The sequence below is a fragment of the Lynx canadensis genome, chromosome D2, assembly GCF_007474595.2.
Source record: "Lynx canadensis isolate LIC74 chromosome D2, mLynCan4.pri.v2, whole genome shotgun sequence".
Classification (NCBI taxonomy): domain Eukaryota; kingdom Metazoa; phylum Chordata; class Mammalia; order Carnivora; family Felidae; genus Lynx; species Lynx canadensis.
In genome coordinates, this window is record NC_044313.2 from 25094376 (window position 1) to 25119672 (window position 25297).

General features: G+C 54.5%; 1 protein-coding gene across 1 annotated transcript; it reads left to right on the forward strand.

The window, feature by feature from the left end:
* Positions 1–185: 185 nt before the first annotated feature.
* On the forward strand, positions 186–23603 carry LOC115527725 (inositol 1,4,5-trisphosphate receptor interacting protein). Its single transcript, XM_030335519.2, has 2 exons — positions 186–395; positions 19838–23603. The coding sequence occupies exon 2, from the start codon at positions 19851–19853 to the stop codon at positions 21507–21509; it is 1659 nt and encodes a 552-aa protein (XP_030191379.1). The 5' UTR covers positions 186–395; positions 19838–19850; the 3' UTR covers positions 21510–23603.
* Positions 23604–25297: the final 1694 nt, after the last annotated feature.

The window sequence follows — 25297 nt, forward strand, 5'->3', positions numbered from 1 at the left end:
GCCGGTCACCTTCCAGTCCTGCTGGCCTCTCTGAAATTTCTGGGGGTCCACGGGCCGACCTCTACGGAGACCCCGGGGTCGGCCGCCGCAACCCGCGCGGTCCTCCTTAAGAAGTTTCCGCTGCCGCGAGTAGAGGCGGGTGTTTTGTTCTTATAAGGAGGAAAAAGTTTCTAGGACGTCCAGGAAATGAGTAACTCCGCCGCCTTTAGGGCCGCGCTGATGGAGGCCAGCGGACGGGAGCCGGCTGGGGTGTCGCGCCCCCAGTCCTTCTAAGTGCCGAGCGGGACGCTCGACGGAAGCCGCCCGAGAACAGCGGCCTCCGGGCCCTGGACCCGCGCGCGCGCCGCGGGGCTGGCGCGGTCCCTGCAGCGACGGGGCGTGGGACTAAGGGCAGCGTAAGTCCGACGCGTCCACCTCGCGGGGTGGGGGTGGGGGGCCGCGGGCCGACGGCGCTGCACCCGAGGTGGCGGCGTGGAGTGCGGGCGGCGGGAGTGCGGGCGGCGGGAGTGCGGGCGGCGCGCGGCCCCAGGCTGGGTGCCTGGGGGAGACCCGGCTGCGGCGCCCGTGCAGAGGCGGACGCGTGGTCTCCGGCGCCGCACGTCCCGCGCGCCCCAGGCCCCGCTCCAGCCCCCGCGGCGGACCCCGTGGCCCTATTACTTATCACCGTCTGAGCAGAGTGCTCTGGCAGAAAGACAGGCCCGGCCACTCCTAGAAGGGGGCAGTAGGCGTGCAGCTTGTTTTTTCTCGGTGTAAGGTTTGTAGTTGTGAGGTTGCTGGGGTCGGGCGAAGCCTTCGCCGGCTTCCTCCTTCGGGACTATTAGTGGAGGGGACCTCACACAGCGCCGAACTTTCTCTTGTGGCTGCAGATAGTTTTCTGCCGCCTGACCCTTACTCCCATCCCCATCCCCCTCCCAGTGTCTCCAGCTTTCTGGCTGCCAGGTGAAGGGACTCCGAAGCCCCAGGGCCAGGCATCCCTTCCGAAATGCTCTTTAAAAACCAAAAGGCTGCCAGCCAGGAAGGGAAAATATTTCAGTGAACCACTCAGGGACGGCACATTGCCTTTTGCATCCTCTGCCTGGTGTGAAAAGCCCCTCGCCCCCCTTTCAAAACTGGAAGGGCCCCAGATACTGGCAGATCCTGGACCCTGGTCTTTGGGATCTAAATCCGTTTGGGAATCCCATTTTCTTACTCTTTTGGATATGACCCAGGGCCCTTCCCTTTTACAAACCAGTTCTACCTCGAAGAGGCCGCTGAGTGAAGCCGGTCTGAGCCTGGTGTAGTTACAGATCCAGGTTGGCTGTGAAAAACGCCTCGGCAGCCACAGATGGAATTGCCGCCATTCATCTCTTTATTAATAACATAATAGGCTGTGCTTTTGAGTCCTCCTTCCAGCCTACGTGCCTAAGTGGCTTTCATTGTTTGCTAATTCCCTGTGCCGGCTGCTGCTCCAGGCCATTCTGCCCTCATATTTTCCACTTGTGGGTAACCATAAAGTGGTTACTCGGAGTCTCTTCTCTGCTGTCTCGCAGTGGATGGAAAGGCTTTTGTTCAGATGCCATCCTCTTACTCCGTAATTTTCAAAGACGCATCCATTTCAGGCTCTGGCTTTCAGTGGGCGAGGATCTGACCTCTTAACCTGATGCCATCATCCTAGAAGTTGTCACCTTACTGGGAATGGCTCCCAGCTCCTGCAGTGCTCAAAGGGAAACAAAGAAGAGGGTGTGGGGGTGAACTTTTTACCTGAGAGCAAGACCTGGGGAAGAACGTCCAGGTAGAGGCTTCTGGCAAAATTGCCCACCAAAGAAAGTACTGCCTGGGAGAAAGCTGGTTTTGTATTTTTAACTTCCGGAACCCCTGGGATGAAGAAGAGAAAGAAAGTGGGAAATTCCATCCGATGGAGGGGGTACACGCCTCAGTGGGAGGCAGTGACCAGCGGAGCCCATGGAAGGGTGGGGGTCGGGCTGCTGGAGCCCCTGAGCTCAGTTCTCCATGCTGCCTCTTGCCAGGGACAGCAGCACTGCCAAAGGGAACTGGTCCAGAGGAGAGGGGAAGGCATGGTGAGGGGCGTCTGCAGAGCGCATCTTGTGAGGGAGAAGGGAGAGAACTGGTGATTTTACCTCCAGGAGGAGAAGCTGAGGAGGGGGGTGAGGCTGTGGCCTTCAGGACTCTCTAGCACTGTCACTTGAGGAAAGGGGAAGACTTCCTCTGTCTGACCTCAAAGACTCACTGACTAGGAGAGGCGGGGAGATGGACCTTATAAGAAATAAGGAGTAACCTGCCAGCAACTGGAAGTTCTCAGTGTCAGCAGAGACAAGTGGCCGTCAGCAGTTATGAAGGAGAGAGTTGCTTCAGAATCCAAAACTGTGGGAGGATCAGTAGGGATGAAGTAGTAGGGCACGCTGTGGGACTTCAACCGAGAAGCGTCCCAAGGGAGGGGCGAGTGCTCCAAGAGTGCTGGGCAGCTGAGGAGTGGGACCTTAATGGCTGAGACCAGTCTATCCCCGACCCCCCTCTAATCCGGTCTTGTTCTGGAGGGAGATCTATCTGGGAATGCCAGCGATTGACAATAACTGCCAGGGCTGTTGCTAGCCTATTCCATCCCTTGTGTGAATTAGAGTAAGATACACCTCTCAGCAAGGGGGTGGCACCTCGGTGACATTTAGGATGCTACCTTGGGGCCTCGTCTTGATGGTCATGGCCAAGGCTCATAGTTGGGCAATTGGCATGTGAAGTGGATTCATCCTCACCACACCCTGGCCAGGTTCTTGAGCAGTACACCACCTGTGCAACCATACCCAGCAGTCCTGATAACCAACAATTATTGAGGGCTTAGCATTTATTTGTCAAGCTTTTTTTTTTTCCAAAACCATTTTCTTTGCATTAATTCATTTAATCTTCATAGTAGTCCTATGAGGGAGGTATTGTTATCCTTATATAGATGAGGAAACAAAGGCACAGAGAAGTAAAGTGTTCAGGAGACTGGAAGCTGAGCCCCAGTCATTGAACATTCACAGAGCAAGAAGCAGGTTAAACTTAAAAAGCTGGTTTGGTTGGGGGTCCTTGTGGGAAGGAGGAAAGAGCAGTTGCTTTTTTCTTTGTCAAAGGAAGAAATACCCACTCAGCTCACATGGAGGAAAAATGGAAAACTCATCTGGTGGCAGAAAGGCGAGGAAAAAAAGAGCAAGCTCAGTCTTGATGGCTGACAGGAGGCCTGGCCCCAGCATCAAATGACTTTCCTTCTTAATCACTGGGCATTGTGAGGTGGCAAATCCAGTTTGGGACCCGATGGGAGGGTGATGAGTAAGTGCCACCTGGGTGTGGTGCAGAGGGAGAAGGCCACAGCTACCCGGGGCCCCTGACCTAGGCAGAGACTGCCCCCAGGAGTGGCCAGAGGTGGCGAGTGTCCAAACATGCTGATCCAACCCTCCCCACCCCACCCCCAATCCCCATCTCTTCCCTCTTTCCTTCTTGTCCGGGTCCTCCTCGCCTGCAAATGCCCTTCCCAAACTTGTTCAGGAAATCTTTCCCAGAACTCCATTTCACAGCTCCATATATGTGATCCTTTATTTTCCACAGGATACATGTTAGCACTTACTTAGCTGGAATGGAGCATTTTACTACATACTGTCTCTAGACAGTATTTTAAACAAATGAGCTTCTTGGCCCATGAGGATGCCTCCAACTCTGTTGGGAAGGACCAGCCGGTGCCTTCACAGATTTGCCATAAAGGGTGGTGTTTACCTGGATCTTGTCACTTGGCCCAAGGTCTAGCTCTTAGCTGTGCCCGTGCAGAAACCCCATTTCCACAGTTTTCAGAGTGGTTTGGACCTGGACTACTGTGTCACCTCCAGAGGCTCCCAGGAGTGGGTGTACAAATTAGAATGCTAGTTTATTAATTTGGAAGACGTGTGACCATCATGCAGACTAGATGGTCTCTGGTCCCTGCATCCCGGGCGAGCCACATGGGAAACCAAAGATCCGGGCAGCTCGTGCTTGGCAAAGCAGGGCAGGGAGAGGGGTGTCCAATAGCATGGGCCCCTCTTCACTCCTGTGGCCCTCTCAGCAGTGGAGAGATACCTGCCTGGTAGAGCAGTACTCCAGTCAGCTTGGCTGTGTAGGTCTCCTTGGCCAGTGCCTCGGGGACAGTGTTTACCTGATAGCATTTCTCCATTCCCTCTTGCATAATTTAGCTACTTTTATTTTACTTACTTAATTTGTTTAGTGCTTTATAAGCATTAGCTCCCAGCTACATAGTTTCATTTGCATAAGCTAACCACTGTACATTTCAGGGTTGGAAGGCCAGGCCATGGATGTGAATGCTAGATGCAAATTAAGACGATTTGGTCCGGCGGCCTGGTTGGGTTAACAGGAAGCCAAGCACAGAGCAAAGAAACGTGGTCCTGATCAGCACAGATGCTCGGGGAAGTGAAAGGCCCCAGGCTGGCCACTTAGAGCATCCCCTGCATGCGCACGGGCGTGAAGCAGTACTAAGGCACCTTGCCTTGGCTGGCTCGGGTCAGCTTGGCCTGCCCAAATGGCCTCTTTGGATTTAGAGGGCTCTCTGTGATCTCTGTCCAGGTCCCCTCATGGCTCATCTTTAGTAAGCCACAGTCTCCAGGGTGCCCCAGCACCAAGGAGGTGTGACCCTCCTGAGCCTTCATAGGGTGGACTAGGGTTGAGTCCTGGCTCCCCTGCTCAGTGTATGGACGTTCTCTGTATTGGGGCAAGTGTTTTGACTATTTCAAGCCTCAGTTTCATCATTGGTAAGATGGGGACAACCACTCCTAGGACACGCATAGAAAGCACTCAGCACTGTGCCTGGCACAGACTTTTAGTTTGGCTAGTATGAGATCTTAAAGACAGTAGAGGTCGTTCGAGGATCCACATTCTCTGCCGAATTGGGCCCTCAGCTTCCCCATTAGTGCCACTGATGTCTGGCTGAAGGACAAGGCTGTGGGGACCCAGACTGTCCCAGATGCATAGAAGGAAGGAGCTCATCGGTGCCCTAGCTGTGGTTTGTTCAGAGCTGAGGACAAAGCTTCTAGTCCTGACCTTTTATCCAGCTCTGGGAGAGGGAGAATCAGGTTTGAGTCTTGGCCTGAATAGGCATCCAGATGGGAGAGAAGGGTTAGGTTTTCTGGGAGAGGACAAGGGTCATTTGGGAGTGCCCCAGAGGTCTGTAGGGTCCTCCTCAGCAGTTTGGGACCTGTGATATTTTCCCAAAGAAAGTGTATTCCCCCTCCATCCATCCAGGTGGCCCACCCCTTGACATCAGCAGAATGGAAGTAACTGGTAGGTGACATCACTGTTGCCCATGGCAACACCTCCACCTTAAGGTAGAGAGAGGAATAAGAGCCATCCTAACTGTAAGACACATGTTGAAAGGAGAGACCATAGAAGGTGTGACCTCCACAGGTGTGTTTCTCAGGGGCTGGGCGAGGGGATGCGGGAGGGGCTGCAGTTCAGAGGTCTGAGCTAGCTGGTGGTAGGTCTCTGGGTCTTGGTTTGGCCTGAGTGAATAGATCTCTGAGCTGCGACTTGGGCCAAAGAGCATGACTCCTTACAGGGGTTTCTGGCAGCTTCCATGGTTCTGGGTTTCCCTTCTACAACCTGAATTTGGAAGGGGAGCTTGGGGGCTAGGGGTGCAGTGATGGAGAGATCAGGAAAGTGGCTTTCCCTTCTTCACCCTCACCCCCAAAGGAAAGTAGGGAACAAGGATGCCCACGTCCTCACTACAGGGACTGATTTAAGAGAGAGCCTTCATCCATTGCTTGAGCGAGAATTTACTGTGCACCTACGATGTGCAAGGCAGTGTGCTAGGGATTCATTGGCCTCATGGGGCTTTATCATGAAATGCACACACAGAGAGGAGGAATGTCTGGGATCCGCTGCGCCAGGAACTGGTACCAGCTGGGAACAGAAGCAAGGTCTCCCAGCTCACCTCTTACCAGCTCTAGTATGCCCCATAGGATTTCAGATGACTTAGGGGGCGCCTGGGTGGCTCATTTGGTTAAGCGTTCGACTCTTGATTTCAGCTCAGGTCATGATCTCATGGTTCCTGAGTTCGAGCACCCGCTGATGGTGCAGAGCCTGCTTGGGATTCTCTCTCTCCCTCTCTCTCTGCCCCGCCCTCTCTCTCTGCCCCTCCCTCTCTCTCTGTTTCTCTCCTTCTCTCAAAATAAATAAGCTTTAAAAAAAAAAAAATGCAGCGACTTTCAAGTGGCTTAAACTAAAGCCATGGAAAGTCCCTTCCTCCCCAGTAGTTCACGCAGGCAGTTGAAGTATACCCGAGATCTGGGGAGTGACAGGCATGGGTATCAACTATGTCCTGCCAGAGGGCTGAATCCCTCAAAGTCAGAGTGTCCAAGGCTAGAAGACAGTAGGCTGACCGCCCACTCCTGGTTCCCTCCTGCTGTGTGACTCACTCAGTTTCTCTGCCTGTTTAATGGAAACAGTAGCAGCCAGGACCAGAGAACATACAGAGCACTTTAAGATCCTCAGATGGAAGTCCTGGAAAAAGTACCAAGGCCACAATTTTCAAATGACTCACTTCCAGGTGAATGACCTGGTGGGACGCTCACTGCCTGGGAGGGGGCTACGCTTTGGAGCTATCCTGGGCTGCTCCTGCTTTCTCCTCCATGTCATTCCCCTGCGGTGGATACAGGAAAGTCTCCTTCCAACCTGCACCAAACCATAGGGAGGGTGTTGTCATAATTTGAGTCCTGCTTGTTGGCACAAAACCATGTGCTGTTAACAGACTATTCTCCTGGGAGCCTGTTTCAATAACCTTAGAAGTAGTCAGGGGACCCGCCTGAAGTTCATGAAAAGGTCCTTTGTTCACTGTGACTTTGTTCCAGAGGGGCAGGACCACAGCCAGGCGAGCCTGGACTGGAGAGGAAGAGAATGAGGGATCCCTCAGCTCCCCCACTGCGTGCTGCCCCCAAAATGCCACTTTCTCCCTGACGCCTCCCACCAAAACACACTACCCAGTGCCAGGAGGGCCATCACCCGTTTTCCCAATGCACTGTCCTTTCGGGTGAATAGTGGTCTCAGACATCCCAAGTCACACTCCCAGAATCTCTGGGTGGGAGGAGCTTTGAAAGCTCATTAAGTCTGATTCCCTGCTTCATGCCCAGATTTCACCTAAACTGTCACCTTCTTTCCCAAAACAGAACAGGAAAGCCCGTAGGTGCACTGTAATATTTCACAGATACCAGGTCACTGAGCAGCACAGCATCATGGGAAGACCAGAGGCTTAAGTCAGTCCTGAGTTCAAATCCCAGCCCCAATCCTGAGCGAGTGGCCTCACCACTCTGTGCCTCAGTTTCCTTATCTGTAAAATGAGGATAGTGCCTCTTTTGGAAGTTTATTATGAAGATCACGTAAAGCCTCTTGCACAATGCTAAAATGCCAATAAATGTTACACATTGGTCACTATTTTCTAAATCCCCCCATGGGGTGTCAGGGCCATGGGGCTTGCTTGTCTTTTTTTCCAGAAAGGGAGAAGGGCTTGCCACTCTTCAAGGGTTGCTCCTCTGCTACTTCTCTTACTTAATTTGCTTTGAACCCTATAATCCTCCATTTATCTTACATTTCTATAAGAGTCTGAAGCAAGGAAGTGGGTGTCAAGGGCAGAGGCAGCTGAGGGTCAGATAAACGGTTCACTCCTGGGTTGGGTCATCTTCTCGGTAAACATCGGTGGTGAGTCAGCCTGCAGTTAGATGCAGGCCGTCCAGACCTGAGGCCGCTGAGGTCTGTCTCCAGGGCTGCATCTGCAAGGGGTTTTGCTCACATTTCCCAAGGCTGTTAACAACTGTTAGCACTTTGCTAACTTTCTGACTGCAGAGTGCCTCCCAAGGAAAAAAACAAAAACAAAAACTTACAAGTTACTTCATCAGGGATCTCCCACTCCACTCCCATTTCAGATTCCTGCTTCTGGGAGTAAACGCAGTGAGGGTTTTACCCGGTCCTGACTTCATCCATTCAGCAGGTGTTTGTGGATGGCCTGCACCTCTCTTTAATGCCCAGGCATCAGGGACGAGCATTGGTTTCTCCTTCTAGGTGCTCAGAAGGGGTGGAGGCGCTGTCTCTATTGATGCTGCCAGATTGGGGTGGCAGTGGGGGGTGAGCTGCAGTCTCCCCAGGGGCCAAGCTTCCTGGTGTCCCTCTGTGGCAGCCTCTGGGGTCTTTCAAAGAAACAGAGAGGTTAGGAGACAACCAGACTAAGTCCCCAGGCTTCTGGAGTGTTGCAGGGATGTTGACCAACACCCCACCCCCACCGTCCCTAGAGCACTCCCTAAGATGCAGGACTTAACAAATCAAAAGAGACAGACCCATACCAACACCAAGATAACAACGTCCTTTATGGAGCACGACCATGTATGTGACTACCATGCCGAGGAAGTACTATTGTCACCACAAGTGAGAGACTTGAGACTCAAACCCAGGCCTTTTGATTCTAGACCTTGGCTCCATTGCCCCTGTACACTAAGCCTCTACAAAGCGTTAAGCTCTTCTGAACTGAAGAGCCTTGGGCTGTTTCTCTCTGGGTGGCCTCGGGGTGGAGTGTGTCCTGTGAACTTGGCATTGTCAGTGTCTGCTTGCTGCCCGCCCCAGCCTGACCCGCACGTACCTGCTGTACCTGTTTGGGGGCACCTACTACGTGCCAGGCACAGCCCCGGGCAGAAACCAGGGCAGGGCTCAGGCTTCAGTCCATCCCTGTGGCTGGATGCCGTTTTGTGTAATTCACAGGAAAGGGGACCCTGTGCAGTCCTAGATGATTCTGGGGGTGATTTTGCCAACTGTTCCTGGCCTTATGGTCTCGGCCCTCTGCTTTCCGGGACGGGGAGAACTGGTTGGCCCTGACTGTGGCAGCCCTGGTGGGGGAAGGCAGGCTAACTCTGGCTCTGGTGTTCAGCCCGGGTTCCTGCAGCAGCACAGAGGCCTGCCACAGACTCTTAAGTTTTTTACGACTGGGTTGGCCTCCGTCTTCTCTTTGTGTCTCTTGCTGTTCCCCTTTATTAAGATGAAAGGGGTTTTAGATCTTTGCAGGCACAGAGTGTGTGTGTGTCTGTGTGTGTGTGTGTGTGTGTGTGTGTGTGTGTGTGTGAACACACATACGTACAGGAGGCCCAGCGCTCTTCCCTTCCTCCCCACCCCTCTCCCCCTCTCTCCAGCCCAGCTGGGGCCCAGGCATTGTGTCAGGTACCGCCCAAGCCACAGAGGACCCGGGTGGGAGAACGGCCTGTTCACTGTGTGGGGGCCAGAATCCCTCAAGCCAGGACGTGAGTAAGAGGCGGCAGGATGGGGAGGGTGGGACGGGGAACTGGCCTTTCTGTGGCCATGGAAAAGTCCTGGGGGCCATTGCCCTTGCCTGCAAGGCCAGGTTGTCTTTGTGAGCAGGTCTCTCTTTGTTCTCATCCAGGGATCACAAGGGAGGTGGCGCCCAGCAGTCTGTTTCATTCCACCCATCCCCAGCTCATCTGTGAGAGGGGAGGCAGGGTGGCCAAGGGAGGGCTTTGTCTCCACTTTGTTTTCCTTTGTATTTTCTCTCTGGTTCCTGCTCAGCCCCCTTGAATACCCTCCGCATTGAGCCAGCATGTTTGCTGTTGTCCGGAGCCTGCTTTCTGTCCCTGCAGCCTGCCTTCCCCCCATCCCTGCCCCACAGCCAAAGTGTCTGAGCATTCACTGCCTGGGGGCAGGGGGTGTAAAGGATACAGGTAGAGGGAGAGGAGGGGGACAAGTCTGGGGAGCTGTGGCATCATGGCATCGCTGCCCGAGGTGGGTGTTCATGCTCCCTCCCAGCTGGTGCTCTTGTGGGCGAGATGGGGCCCCGAGGCAGAGGGAAATTCTGAGAAATACTAGCTCAAGCCAAGTCAGCATCTGACGGTGTATGAGGGCTGCTTCACTGTGAGAGATGGTTTGCTCTGTGTTCCCATTGTTCATGTGCCCCTATGATTTCAGGGCCAGAAGTCTGAGATGGGAATCCGGGATCAAGGGACATGCTTTGGTGCACACCTGCTTGCTGTAGGAAATGCATCCTTCCTAAGAATGGAGGGTGCGTGTGGTGCCTTCTTTTGAAAGCGGGGGTCTCTAGAGTGCAGGATGTGAGCATGCCGGTGGGTCCCCAGGATCGCACGTGTCCTTGGCGCATGAGCAGGCAGGGCTGGAAGCAGTGGGATAAGACCAGAGCTCAGGGAGCTCACTACGACAGAGATGCGGGTGGGGTAAACTGGGGAGACGGCAGTGCCTGGCCCCTCTGCTCTTAGCCTGTGAGACTTTGAGCGACTGCCCTACCTCTCAGCACCTTGGGCTCCTGCCTGTGCAGTGGGGCCGCTGCACCGATGAGCCAAACTAAGAGGCAGGGGAGCAGGCGTTGTGGGGTACCCGCCATGGGACGTCTCTGGAGATGCCTTGCACCAGACACAAGGCACCAGACTTGCTTGTGCTCAGAGGGACTTAATAAATATGCCATCTCCCACCTCCCCCAACTTTGTTCTGTGTCCCTTTCAAGAAAGAAGATTTCTCTCAGGAGTTGAGGGTGGAGAGGATTCAGGAAGGCTCTTGGAAGCAGTTTCTGAGATGGACTCGTGTGAGGACTGTCCGGCAGGGTTTTGGTTGCATGGTGTGGAAGCGGTGTAGGGAATTTGGGGCAGCGCAGGAGGTGTTTGGGGGACAGTCAGTAATCTGAATCAGCCAGAGCCAGTAGGAAGGGAACTGAGGCGTCCCCCAAGGCTGGGTGGGGCCAGGCCCTGAATGTCGTCTCAAAGCTCTGACCTGTGTCACATGGAAACTGGAACCCACTGAAATGGGGGAAGGGAGACCTCCAGGGCAGAGGCCACCGAGGGTGGCTGGAAATTAGAGAGAGCTCAGAGGAGATGTTTGCAAAGGTCCGTGCCAGCTGGGGTGGGGAGGCCCGAGTTTAGGCGAGGAGCAAAGGCTGCGTCAGAGCTGGGTGGGGCAAGGAGGCTGCACTGTGCGTTGAGACTCTGTTCGTCTCCCAAGACTGCTTTGACAGAACACCACAAACTGGGTGGTGAAACAACAGAAATGATCCTCTCACAGCTTTGGAGGCCCAAAGTCTGAAATCAAGGTCGCCGCAGGGCCACCCTGCCTCCGGATGCCGCAAGAGGGGATACCTCCTTGCCCCGCCCAGCGTCCAGTGGTTCCAGGCCATCCGGGCCTGGCAGCTTCCCTTCTGCCTCTGCCTCTGCCTTCTGTTACCTTCTCCTGTGTCTTTTTGCTCTTTTTCTGTTTTAAGAGACACTTGTCACTGGATTGTAGGCCCACCTGGGTAATCCCGGGCCAGCTCGTCTCCGTGATCCTTAATTTAATTACATCTGTAAAGACCCTTCCTTCCAACTAAAGTCACATTCACAGGGTCTCGGTGTTAGCACATGGATTTATGTGTTTGAGGGCCACCATTCAAGACACTGCAGCAAATGTTGGATTTGAGATGCCCTGGGGAGCACAGACGAGAGAAAGCTGGATGTGGGCCCAGACTCACGGCTGCTGGGGGAGCCCCTTCCTGTCTCTGTGGCCTGCAAGCCTCACTGCCATGCCTTAGCCTGTGAGATGCTGAGCCTCGGCCTGTCTGTCCCAGGACGCTGTGATTTCCCATGACGTGCTGTGGGGACATCGGCATCAGGCAGCATGGCTGGGCGGAAGGACACTGTGTCCTTCCTGGGAGATTGATGGCTTCCCCGCCGTCCCCGTCCGTTGCGTGCCAAGGGATGCACATGAGCTGCCGATGGAGGAGCGGGAACAGGAAGGATGTGGGCTCTCCCACCCACATCCGCGGAGTCCAGGCCCCTGTCCCTCCTGCACTCGGGCTGGCCAGCTGCATGTCCCAGGACCAGGGAATGGGGTTGGCATCCTGGTGACTTTTTGGAAACCCCTTCCTCTTCCAGAAGTAGGCCTTGAGGAAACTTAGCGCTTTGGCCGGTGTGATTGGGCACCCACTGTGAGTCTGGCCAATGTGGCCATGGGGCAAAGACAGCAGACCTTACCTTGGGGAGAAGACCTCTCCCCTCACAGTGTAAACTTTGCCATGGGCTCTCCACTGGGCGTGGAGGGGTAGGGAGTACCTCTGCTCTCTGCCCTCTCCCCTACCAGGACCCAGTGTTGACCCCTGCTTCTTCCTAGCCCAGATCTCTGCTCAGTCAGTATGGGTCTCCCCTGGATTGGCAGGGGGTTTGGGGGGACAGTGGGGATCCGGTTCTCCAGTCCAGGAGACCACAGACCTCAGACAGTAATACCAGGTGCTACTTAGTGCATACCCATTAAGGTACAGAGTCTCTATTTTCTTCTAGTTCCTGGAGAGGCTGTGGGGAAGCCCTTTATGTAAATCCCTGGCACAGGCTTGGCACACAGCCAACCCGCATAAATGCCGGGTATGATTATTCAGAGGGTGGCTGCTGGGACGACTGGGAGACACTGGGGACAAAGATTGAGCCGAGGGGGCTATTTCAGGGAGTCCTGTTCACAGAGGAAATAGTAGGTTCTGGTACTGCTGAGAGGGAAGAGTAAGGAGTCCCAGGGTCAAGGGCAGCCTTGAGGGATGCTTAATGGGGGGGAGGGGGAACTGGACAAGAGAAAGGGGCCTGTGGACCAGGGCCCACAGGCTTTAGGTGGCCTGCTGACATTTTATTTGGCTTCCATGGTTTTCAAAGAATTTTTGAAAAACCCCCGACAAGTGTAAAATTGAGGGATATTGATAAAATCCAGATCTCAGATTTATCTTGGGATAAAATCCCAAAATCTCTTGGGGAAAAAAACAAAAAAACGAGATCACGCCATTCTTGGCACACAGAACATGGGATGTAACGGCTCTGGCCTTTAGATAAAGCTTGTGCGACTCCATCCACTCCATGCCCATCCCTTAGATGTGCAGCCTCTGCAGCCTTGCCCATTTTCTGTGGGGGTCTTTCTCCACCCCCGTCCCCCACATGTGGTCTTACAACCCCTGCCTTCAGGAAGGGTGACTAAAAGATGATAAGGGAGGGGACCCAGGGGCCATGAGGGTGGCAGGCGGGAAGAAGGTGAGCCTGGTTAGAGGCCAAGGCAAAGGTCCTGCTGTGCGGGAGGGGTGGGTGGAAGGTGATGGGTGTGGCTGGGAGGACACTGAGAAGAGGAGGCACTGGGGCCTAGAACCTCACCCCCCCCCACCCACTTTCTCAATGATGCTTTGTTGGGCTGCTTCCTTCCTCTTTCCTCACTTCCTTTCTTTGCCTGCTGCTCCCGTCTTACCCAGGCCTGAGGCCACCTTGGCCCAGCCCCTTGCTCAGCCCTTCCCCTGTCCCCACCCCCATGGAGGTGCAGGCAAAGAGGGACTGAAGCAAGAGATGCTCTTGGTGAGGCCATTCTCCTCTCCTGCAGAGGACTCTTCTCCTGGAACGGTGGGGGCCATCTCTGCTGAGTCTGTGCCCCTCTCCCCGGCCCTGAGTTAGGTGACGAGGAAAGAGGTTGTGGAGATACGTCGCTCCCGCAGCAGCCGTCTCCTCCCTAATACGTGATCAAGTCCGCTCCAACATATCGGGCACCTGCAATGGGTGCTGAAGGAGGCAGGAGGACATTCAGTTTCAGAACTTCCTGAAACTAGCCAGGAAGGCAGGGCCTGGTAGGTGAAGTGACACAAGGGAAGAGCAGGAAGGTGGCCTGCACCAAGGGGCAGGCTCCCGAAGGAGGGGCCCCTGAGCTGGCCCTGAATGAAGATGCCCCTGGGCTGGGCAGGGAAGCTTGTCTGACACCAGTGTGCGGTGTGGGCTCTGCTAGAGGGAGGCGAGCAGTCACAGGTGAGACAGGCCAGACCACGGGAGGAGAACCCCCCAGGGCTTCAGACAGACTGCGTGCTCATGGGGCCCAAACCACCACAAAGACTCAGGGTCAAATTCATGCTCTGCATTCAGCCTTACAGTCCTGTTTCCTCAAGGTCTGGGAAACTCGGGGCATAGCCAACCTGGATGATTTGGGCAGTCGTCCTTGGCAGTGATGCCTGGCAGGTGGTAGGGCTCATGCCCTGGGAGGTTGGAGGGAGAGCAGAAGGAGGGGGACAGGCTCACTGCAGACAGGGAATCTTAGAAGTCACACAGTGGACCTTTCTGTCGTCAGTCTCTTCACAAAATAGGATGTTGCAGCTACCTGACTAATGTTCTGAAAATCAAATGACAAAATGCATGCAGAGTGCTCAGCCTTGTAAATTTTGGCAGAAGTAGAAGCACCACTTCTCTCCGGTCTGTGCAGGAACCCCTGTGAGGGTCCACAGGGTGATGCCTACCGGGACCACCTCCACCCTGCCCTCCTCGTCGGGCATGCCTCCTCTCTAGGTCTCAGTTTCCTCATCTATAAAATGGGGCTTAGATGAGTACAACATTGAATTCTGACTTTATTAAATTTGTGGCTTTATTTCTCCCAAACAACTGTGTACCTTGTACCTGCACAAGACCAGGCACACAGTAGGGGTTCAGCCCAAACTTACCAACAGCTTGGTCTCCCTTGGCCCCTGCCTCCTCAGAGGGTGCAGAGCCTAAGCAGTGGGATAGGGCCCAGTAACCCCACGGGGCCTGGACTGCAGGTGGCTTCTCCTGCCACCAACCCACCTCCTTCATTTTGTTTCATAAAGAAACGACCTCAGCTGTTCCTTTCAGCTCTGAAGATGACGCCAGGGACTGGGCCACTTTTGCTGTTGTAATTAGCACAGCTAATTGCACCTGACAGGCTGGGCGTGGGGCAAGGTCTTGGCGAGCTGCAGGTCGGGGCTGCCGTGACACTGCAGGAGCCACACCTTCCTCTTCCCTGGAGACCTGCCTGGCTTGGGCAGGGCTGGTTCTCAGACTTGAGTGGGCACTGGAACCCGCCCCCCGCGAAGGGCTTGTTAAGACACCAGGTGCTGGGCCCCAGCCTTGGAATTTCTGATCAGCAGGTCTGAGATTACACCTGAACATTTGCATCTCTAACAAGTCCCCAGGTGATTGCAGTGCTGCTTAGTGGGGACCATATTTTGAGAACCACCATCCCGGGGGACTGCTGGCTGCTGAGAAATGGGTCCTGGGCACCCCTGCTGCTGAGGCCACAGCCAGCTAGCTCTGGGTGGGGGTAGGCGGCTGGTGGGGCAGAAGGGGTGTTGATGAATGCGTGGGGCCGGACACAGGCTCTCACTGCTTCAGGTTTGTTGTAGGAATTTGTCTGGAAGGAGGGTACTGGGTGGATATGGAGCCGAGGGCTTGCACACCCACATCTCCCCAGCCAGTGAGCACAGGGAAGGTCCACAGACAAGGAGGAGCCCCCAAAGAACAGAAACGAAACTCTCTCCCTCTGCGTTTTAGTGGTCTACTGCTCATGTACCATTTATGCCCACAGCTCATTCTGTTCTGTGACAGTCCCGGGTGGCTGTCTGCCTCCGCTCATGAACTGTGGTGTTCTTTCCGCTTGGGATCATGCTGCCCTCATCTATGTGGGCCCTGCAGCATCCAGCATGGTCCTTGCACGTAATAGGTGCTTTGTAAACATAGCAGGGTGGAAAGAACTTGGGCTGTGCAAGTGGAAGCACACAGAACAGACTGCATCTCAACCTGGCTGCGCCTTTTCTCGTAGTGTGGCTAGAAAATTTCTTTGTCTCTTGGGCTTGGTTAATCCATCTGTGAAACCAGGATAATACCCACCATGTAGAAGGTTATGGGGGGCGGGGGCACTGTGCACCCAGCACATCCTAGTGAGGGCTTGATAAACAGAAGCATATATCTATTAGACAACTCTTAGTGGCATTCATTGGATTAAGCTGTGATTGTGGGGGCGGGGGGATGCAGGAGTGACAGACCCCAGGGAATAGAGAGGGCATCTGGGGTTTCTCCCCCAGAGTCTGAGGCTTCCGGCCGGTCTCAGAATAAAGGTCTGAGAAAACCATTAGTCTGGGCTGACCACCTGCAGCCTTCTGCCCAGCCCCTGCTGCCTCATGACCCTGGCCCTTTGCCAGGCTAAGTTTAGCTGTGACCTGCATGGGCCACTGCACTCTGTAGGCAAGGGCAGCGGTGGAGAGGAACTCAGCAGGTTTCCTGCTGGCTTCCTGGCAAGCAGACAGACAAAAGCCCTCAGAGGAACCCAAGTTAATTTTCAAGCCAAACCCAGTCGATGTCTTGGACCACATGCCTGGGGCAGCCTTGTAGAGCTGAGAGCCTTGGGCCAATGCAGAGGTGGACAGTTTTCAAATTGGGGGAAAGGGGCCCTTTGGGGAGGGTGGGGGAGGCACACATATATATCCATGGCTCTGGGAGAGGCTCCCAGATACCTGTCTGTCCCTCTGGTTTCCAACAAGACTCACACCACTCTGGTTCCTTCTCATTCTTCTGGCCCGGTGGCCCCAGGGCAGTGTTCCCTTTGGTTTGTTTTGGGGAGGAAAAGTAGAGGATCCACCCCGGTCCCATCTAGTGAGCACTGAGTGGCCACGGCCTGTTCGCCATCCCTTAGGGTGCCATAGGCAGAGCCGGCCTATCCACACATTAAAAGCAAAATTATACCTCATCTGATCCCTGGGAGGGAGTTGCAGTTTAAGTAAGGACTGAGTCAGAACTCCACCTCCAGGAGGATCCAGGCCTCCAGAGGCTTCTCCCCTTTGCTGGAGGGCAGGGTGGGCAGAGTGGCATGCCAAGGGACAGCAATACTGGGGGAGCATTTTGTGCTTTCACAGCACTTTTGAGCGTGCTTTGCTCCGCACTCCTAGGACTTGGCAGGGTGTGCTTAGCAGGTGAGAAAACAGAGGCCTGCAGAGGCCTAAGGGGAAGGCCCTGATGTTGTAGGGCATCTACTCTGTGCCAAGCACCTGAGATGAATTATCTCCCTTAACTCAACCTCCCTGTGAAGGAGGGTCTGCTGTTAGCCCCATCTCACGGGTAAAGCAGTGGAGTCCTGGAGAAGCAAGACCACTCAGCAAGGAGTAAAGTTTCAAACCCAAGCCTGTCTGCTTCTATAGCCCAGGCTCTTTCCACTTTGTCACCCTCTCCCTCAGGCTCCCAGCAAGTCTTGTAACCCTATAGCTGTCCAACTGTCCGTGGTACTGTGGGCCGCTTGCATCCTCCTGAGTACCTTGTAGAGGCATCTGTGTGGCCCATCAGGAACCCCTGCAGGCAGGTTCACTGTGTTTGCCCATCCCATCACTTCACAGCTACACTTTTATAAGAAAACTTGCTCTGAGGAAAGCTAAGAGCTTTTTTTTTTTTTTTTTTTTTTTTTTTTGGTTAAGTGCTTTATATGCATTACCTCGTTCAAGCTTTGCAACGGCAGATATTATTGCTATTTTATGGATGAAGAGACTGAGGGTCTAAGAAGTTGACTTGTTTGTCCAAGGTCACATAGCATGTGCTGGGCTCTGTCTTGTCTACTCTAGAATCCGTCCTCTTAACCCCTTGCACACAGAGTCGATGGCTCCAGTTCGTTTGGAGCTTTAAACCTTGCCTGTCGCAGTGCAAGGAGGCCATTACAGCCCTTGAACAGGGCCCAAGGATGCACACAGGTAGCCCTGTGGAAGCTGTTGGGGAGGGAGGAGGACGACTTCCCAGTCTTAAGGTTTGACAATGGTGCCATTGCCCACTCGGTAGCAGCCTATCCTGAGTTCACATGAAGACTAACCTCCCGGGTCAGGGGTTGCCCAGGATTATTACTGTGACTTGTCAGGGCCTGCCGTGCCCAAGGTGGCCTGTAGTACAGGGGCCCTCAAGGTCCTCAACACCCCCATATTACCTGCTAATGGCTGTTGCCTGGTGCTCTGCCTGTTAGCATACCTTTATCTTAAAACCCTGACCCGTGTTAATAAGCCAGGCTTGGACCACCCTGGCAAAACTTTCCATTGACGTGTCTCTAATGTGGAAACCAGGGCTGACCTGTTCCTGCAGTTCTCTAGCACACTGCTCCTGGTCTTGGGGAAGAAAAGCTGGCTAGCTGCCCCCTGTACTTTTTCCTCAGCCCGCCCACCTTCCGGTCTGACTTCCTCCACTTTCTCCTGTCCTCCGTCTCCTCAAGTGCACCCCTGAGGCCTGAGTGTGTGTGCACACTGAATTCGGCTGCAGGCGGACCCCTCTTTTGGTTCCTGCTTGCGTGTCCAGCTGCGTCTAGGATGGAGTCACATCTGAGCAGCGGGCTTTACCCAAGTGTGGCAACTCAGGTCGTGTACATCCTGGCACTGCTGGCCAGAATCTGCAGAGGTTTCTTTACCTGATGACACATACCTGTTCCTTGGCACCATTAGGGTAAGAACCCGAACAAGTGGTTTTAAGGGTGCAAGTTGAAGGTTAAGAAATGGGGCTCAAGCAAAGTGGAAAAGCTCCTATCAGCATGTGTTGGCATACAGGGGGCCAGGGGAGCCCTCTGTGTTTTTTGTTGTCTGACAACGTCCTCATTTGGCCATTTGCCCTCCTAGCTGAGGTCCCAGGCAGGGGGAGCAGGGCAAGTATGGAAAAGGCCTATTGTTACTTCTCAAGCTTCCTGCCTAGGAGAGGAGAGGGTGTAATAGAAGGCTCAGACTTTAATGTGGATGGTATTAAAATGCAGATTCTGGTTCAGTAGGTCTGGGATGGGGCCAAGGTTTTGCGTGTCTAACAAACTCCCAGGATTGAATGGGGTTAGCTCTTCCCTAAAAGTCACTTGAGATCTAAAACTCCATTTGTCCTGGAGGAATGGAGTATTGCCCTTCACACTAAGAAGGCAGATTTAAAGTTTAGAAGATTCATGAGAGCAAATCCAATGGCTCAGTCACTCTGGTTGTCTCCAAGATGGCCCTGGGGAGAGCTCTACCAAGGAGAAGGCCAGGAGGTCAGTGTCTGTATTTGGAGTGAGGCCTCACATATCAGGAGAGGTTTATGGCGGGGAAAGACAAGGGCCCAAAACTGCTTCAAAAGCACTTGCTATTGGATGAATATATGCTGTTCACCATCCACTGCTGTGTACCCACTTTTCACGGGTCACGGCATCCATCAGTACTGTGACCCTGTGGCTACCGTGGCTTTCCTCTTGTACAGTAAGGACACTGGGTCTCAGAGAGATGTGTTGACATGCCCAAGGTCACACAGCTAATTGCTTGGGACTCAGCCTTCTTGTTCTCAACCACTAGGCTTTACTGCATTGAGGAAAGACACCTTTGCCACAAGGAATTCAGTGGGGGGAGATGGGTTGAAGTGATAGAAAAGTGACTCAAACTGATTGAAACAAAGCAATCATTAATTTATATGATTTTAAAAGTCCAGAGGCAATGGATCCAGAGAGTCTGCTTTTGTCTATGTTGGCATCTTTCTCAAGCAGTCCCCTCTTTGAGGCAGCTGGAGAGCCATCGGCAGCTATAATCTTGTTCCCTGGCAAACGAAGGCCACAGGGCAAGTCTTTCTTCCCATCGGCCCCAACAAATCCTACCTGGGCCTCCCTCCCATTGGCCCCAGTGAGGTCCTCTTCTCCTCACTGAATCCACACTGTCGGGGCAGGGAGTAGCTTGGGCCTGAGTTGTATGTTCCTCCCTGGAGCCGGGGTGGAATTATCCACCCAAGCCATAGGACAGGGAGCAGAAAATGGTTGACTGCTGGGGAAAGTGGGTTGCTCCTGCCAGAGAGAGGAAAACCTGGGCAGACAGAAACAGGGCCGTCTCTGTGGGTTGCTCAGCCAGGATTGCTGGTGTGGGACTCTTTGCAGTTCTTTCTTCCAAGGCTACACGGAAGCACACAAGGAGACCGCGGGTTGGGTGGGAGAAGAGCCATAAAACATTCACCAGCTCCACGGGGCAGGGGTTGGTGTGAGGGTCCGGGGAAGAAGCCTCACGGAGAGACGCTGGGTGTGACCGTTGATCTGTGTCTCTGTGTGACAGGAAAGTTGCAGCCATGGCTCTGGGGCTCTTCCGGGTGTGTCTGGTGGTGGTGACAGCCATCATCAACCACCCGCTGCTGTTCCCGCGGGAGAATGCCACGGTCCCCGAGAATGAGGAGGAGATCATCCGCAAGATGCAGGCGCACCAGGAGAAGCTGCAGCTCGAGCAGCTGCGGCTGGAGGAGGAGGTGGCCCGGCTGGCGGCCGAGAAGGAGGCGCTGGAGCGGGTGGCGGAGGAAGGCCAGCAGCAGAACGAGAGCCGCACAGCCTGGGACCTGTGGAGCACCCTGTGCATGATCCTCTTCCTGGTGATCGAGGTGTGGCGGCAGGACCACCAGGACGCGCCTTCACCCGAGTGCCCGGGCGGGGACGAGGACGAGCTGCCCGGCCTGGAGGGTGCCCCGCTCCGGGGCCTCACCCTGCCCAACAAGGGCACGCTCGACCACTTCTATGAGCGCTGCATCCGGGGGGCCACGGCCGACGCGGCCCGCACCCGGGAGTTTGTGGAAGGCTTTGTGGATGACCTGCTGGAGGCCCTGAGGAGCCTCTGCAACCGCGACACGGACATGGAGGTGGAGGACTTCATTGGCGTGGACAGCATGTATGAGAACTGGCAGGTGGACAGGCCGCTGCTGTGCGACCTCTTCGTGCCCTTCATGCCCCCCGAGCCCTACCACTTCCACGCAGAGCTCTGCTGCTCCCGCCACCCCGTGCCCTTGGATCGCCAGGGCTACGGCCAGATCAAGGTGGTCCGGGCCGACGAGGATCCCCTGGGCTGCATCTGCGACAAGACCAAGCTCGGGGAAGACATGCTGTGTCTCCTCCATGGCAAGAAGAGCCTGGCGCGGCCAGGCAGCGAGGTGGAAACCCTGCTGTGTGCCAGAGGCGCCCCATACCTGGACGCGATGCAGGTCATGAAATGGTTCCAGACGGCCCTCACCAGAGCCTGGCACCGCATTGCCCACAAATACGAGTTTGACCTGGCATTTGGTCAGCTGGACTCCCCTGGGTCCCTCAAGATCAGGTTCCGCTCAGGGAAGTTCATGCCCTTCAACCTGATTCCTGTGATCCAGTGTGACGACTCGGACCTGTACTTTGTCTCACACCTTCCCAGGGAGCCCTCTGGGGACGCCCCGGCATCCAGCACTGACTGGCTCCTGTCCTTTGCCGTCTACGAGCGACAGTTCCTCAGGATGACGTCGAAGGCGCTGCCTGAGGGTGCCTGTCACCTCAGCTGCTTGCAGATCGCCTCCTTCCTGCTGTCCAAGCAGAGCCGCCTGACTGGCCCCAGTGGGCTCAGCAACTACCACCTCAAGACAGCCCTCCTGCACCTGCTGGTCTCCCGGCGGCCCGCCGACTGGGAGGCCGGGCAGCTCGATGCTCGCCTGCACGAGCTGCTCCGATTCCTGGAGAAGAGCCTGCTGGAGAAGAAGCTCCATCACTTCTTCATTGGCAACCGCAAGGTGCCCAATACCATGGGACTCCCTGAGGCCGTTCGCAGGGCCGAGCCTCTCAACCTCTTCCGGCCCTTCGTCCTGCAGCGAAGTCTCTACCGGAAGACGGTGGACTCCTTCTATGAGATGCTGAAGAACGCCCCAGTGCTCATTAGCGAGTATTCCCTACATATCCCCTCAGACCATGCCAGCCTGCCCCCAAAAGCTGTTGTCTTGTAAAGTATCCAGGACCCAGAGGGCCGGGGTGTGGGGTGCAGGACACCCCACATGTCCACACCTCTGGGGGTGTCTACAGGGCCTGTCCTGGGAAAACAGTGGGCTTTGTTGGGAGCCTCAGCCCGCCAGGGAATCCAGGCCCTACAGCCCGGAGGAAAGAATCCCACACTGGAAGCTGGTTTGCTTTCATGCCAACTGGGGCCTACTGGTGAGGTTACAGTCTGGGTTTGGTGGACGCCCTGCAGCTTACTTTTGGATCACCACAAATGGCCAAGAGGATGATGAAGTACTCCAAGGACACTAAGTTAAAGACAACACAAACATCGATTTGAGTGCAGTTTTTACCTCCTAGGTCCAGTCTTTACTTGGATATCAATAGACGATCTCTAGGAGGGCTGACAGGGTAGCATGTTAAGACCCTGCACCCTGTTTCCAGTCACTCTTGGCCCCGGCCATCTGCACCCAAGGCACTAATAGGGACAGCCGTGGGAATTTGCAACCTTCTGTCCACAGCCTGCAAAACAGGAATCTAACTGCAGCTGCCATTTTTTAAGCTATTTGGAAAAAAGACCAGGTAGAGATTCGAGGCCCCAAGAGGCCAGTGTCTCTGTTGCACAGAAGTGGGTACTTGGTGGCAGAGAGAAGTTTCATGTGGCCGCTTTTTCAGCTACACGTCTCAGGGTGCACCCCCTCACCCTACCCCTTCCCCCAGTGTGCCGAACTCTGTGGGTGCCACACACCGTGCAGGGTACAAGCTCCACGGCCCCTCACCCCTCTGTATTCTCTCCACAGCCGGTATCTACATGGTGGGGGAGGGCAGATACCGAAGGTGGAAGCTCCAAGAGACACAGGGTGAGTGGGATAAAGGATAGCACCTACACCCAGGGTACTCTGGTCTGGTTCGCAGCCTGGCCTCTGATGCCCGGTTTAGAGAAAGTTGCAGAGCTGAGAAGTGACAGATGCTGTAGCCCTGAGTTTTCTTCAGCAGGGTGTCGGTCCCAAAGCAGGAGCGCCTGGAGGCCAGGGGAGACCCAGCTCCATCTGTTGGCCCCAAGACTTGCTCTCTCTAGTGGGGCTCCCTCACTGCACAGAACCCTCTTTTCTGGAAGGGGCCTTGCCAGCCACACAGATGACCAAGACCCGGAGAGGCTCAGCTGACTGGGAGCACACAGGGATGGTAGTGCAGACCCAGCCCCCAAACCCCAGAGAGGTCACCTCAGTGCGGCCGGGGGCCCCGGTCACTGGGCAGGTGCCAGGGCCTGTGGTGGGCGCTGGCCTGTCTCCAGGCCTGTTTAGGGGGGTTGGGAAGCCACTCCTCCTCCACTTGTGGCTTCACTGGCCCTTTGGGAGTTCCTCTCATGGCATTGCCTCAGTAACCCTTACAGCAAGCCGAGGGGGAGGCAAGAATGAGGGCGCCTGCACCAGCACCTGGGTTCCCCTCCAGGGTTTAAGCCAGCCACGCCTACTGAACAGCCTACCCGGTCCACCAGGCTGTCAGGCTCACCATGAGCTGCAGAGGATCCCGTCCTGACCCCAGAGGTCCTCTCACCTGGCCCCAGGGGCTCTGGAAGATGGACAACCGGTTTGCCTGCCAGGGTTTACTCGCAGCAGGCTGGGCTGTGATGGAACACTGAAACCTGTAGGAACACTTCCGTGTGAGCCGGAGTCAGACTGCACAGACTGGCGGCTGGGGCTGCAGGGAAGGGGCATGCCCACGTGGCCCCCAACAGTAGCCCCAGGCCCCCCATTCAGCTGGGACTTGTTTACAGAGTTGGGTTGAATTTCCATATTTATTATTGCCCGTGCCTTGCATTCCCCCCTCCTTCATCCGTATCTTATTGTGCTTGGAGACCCCACAGCCAGGAACCAGCCTCCAGAAGCCAGGACCAAGCCTGAACCTCCCTTGACTCCCAGAAGAAAGTTCACTGAAAAATAACCTTCTGGCCTCTTGTTTATTCAGAGATGCCAACTCAGCGGGGAAATGGGGGTCTTTATGCAGCAAAGCTGCTTCTGAAGCAGAGAGCAGCAGGGCTCTCGGTGTTTCATGCTGCCTTATTTATATTAAAGGAAGAATTAAATTCTTACAAGAAGTAGAAACTGGTCACGGTGTTTGTTTTTACTTCAGGAAGTCTGTGAGGTTCCCAGAGCAGAGTTGGGGAGTGGGGAGGGTTTCCTGTTGACCATTGGAAGCTTTCACTCCCTTTTGATTCTTACACTTGCGGGAAACTTTTACAAATAATGCAGTAGAACATTTCTAGCCCATCTTCAAAGCAGCCTACAGAGTTCCAGAAGGGGAACATGGTGGATACCAGCACAAGACCTTATGTCACAGAGCATGATGTGCAAACAAATGTGGGAGAGAGAAGGAACACAAAGCTTTTGGTTTTTGAGGAAAGACATGATCTTTTAAGTGGAAGCTTTAGTCCCTCAGGGCACTTCTGAGGCATTTCCACTGAGGACCCCCAGGCCTCTTTCTCTGAGGAAGCTCTTCCCTTGGCCAAGCCTATTTGACTTCACTGGGCGTCCGCTCACTGGTTGTGTAACATAATCCAGAACCACATTTTGCTGCACCTCTTGACAACACGGAAAGGAGTAAGGCGGCCTGAGGCCAAGACGCTGGTTAGGTTGGGAAGGGCCACAAGAATGATGGAAACGGGGCACTCGGGGGGTTCAGTCGGTTAAGTGTCGACTTCGGCTCAGGTCGTGATCTCACGGCTCATGAGTTCGAGCCCGGTGTCAGGCTCTGTGCTGACAGCTCGGAGCCTAGAGCCTGCTTCAGATTCTGTATCTCCCTCTCTCTCTGCCCCCCCGCCACCCTTAAATATAAATAAACTTTTTTTTTTTTAATTTAAAAAAAAAACGAATGATGGAAATACTGGTGAATCCACAGGAGAAATCCAGTTCTGGCTGTTTTACCAGGTGTGGCCCCAAAAGACACATTACGGGTGTCCCCTGGGTGCGGGTTTCTGGGCCACGCTGCAGACGGCAGTGGAGTCTCTAGGAGTCTGGCCCAGGAATTTGCATTTTGCCAAGTTCCCCAAGTGATTCTGAAAGTCCAAGAACCACTGATTACCCTGGGGGGATAAGGGGATAGGCACTGCCTAAAATGGCTTCTGAAAGATGGGTAGGACTGACCAGGAAGAGTGTTCCAGCCAGAACCATGGAATGAGGCTAGGAAAGCATAATAGATATAGGCAACATTTAAGTACCATCTGCCTTGTGCCAGTCACCCTCCTACGTGCATTTCTGTGTATTAATGCATTTAATTCCCATGTCAACCCCGTGATGTGGGTGCTGTTATTTTTCTCCCGTTTTCCAGATGAGGAAGCCAAGGCACAGAAGGGTGAGCAGCAAAGCCAGGATTTGAACCCAGGCAGGGCTGGTATATATGCTGATAGATACAGAGAAATCATAGCAAATGAGTCTGATAATGTTGGGGCTGATCACAGAAAAGCCTTGAAGGCAAAGTAAACCAAGGTAAGTTTGAACTTCATACAATGAGCAGTGGTAAGCCATTGTTGATTTTTGAGTGAGACAGTAACTTCATCTGCCCCAAACCACGAAGCCCCTATGTGGTCAGCGCTGTGCTAGGTGCTGCAGGGGGTTACGGCCAACTTCCAGGGTGGGATAGGTGGCAACTGGCAGGGTCAGTGAATGTCCTGGAAGTTCTTTCTTTTAATGTTTTATTTTTGAGAAAAAGCGTGAGTGGGGGAGGGGCAGAGAGGGAGACACAGAATCCGAAGCAGGTTCCAGGCTCCCAGTTGTCAGCACAGAGCCCAACGTGGGGCTTG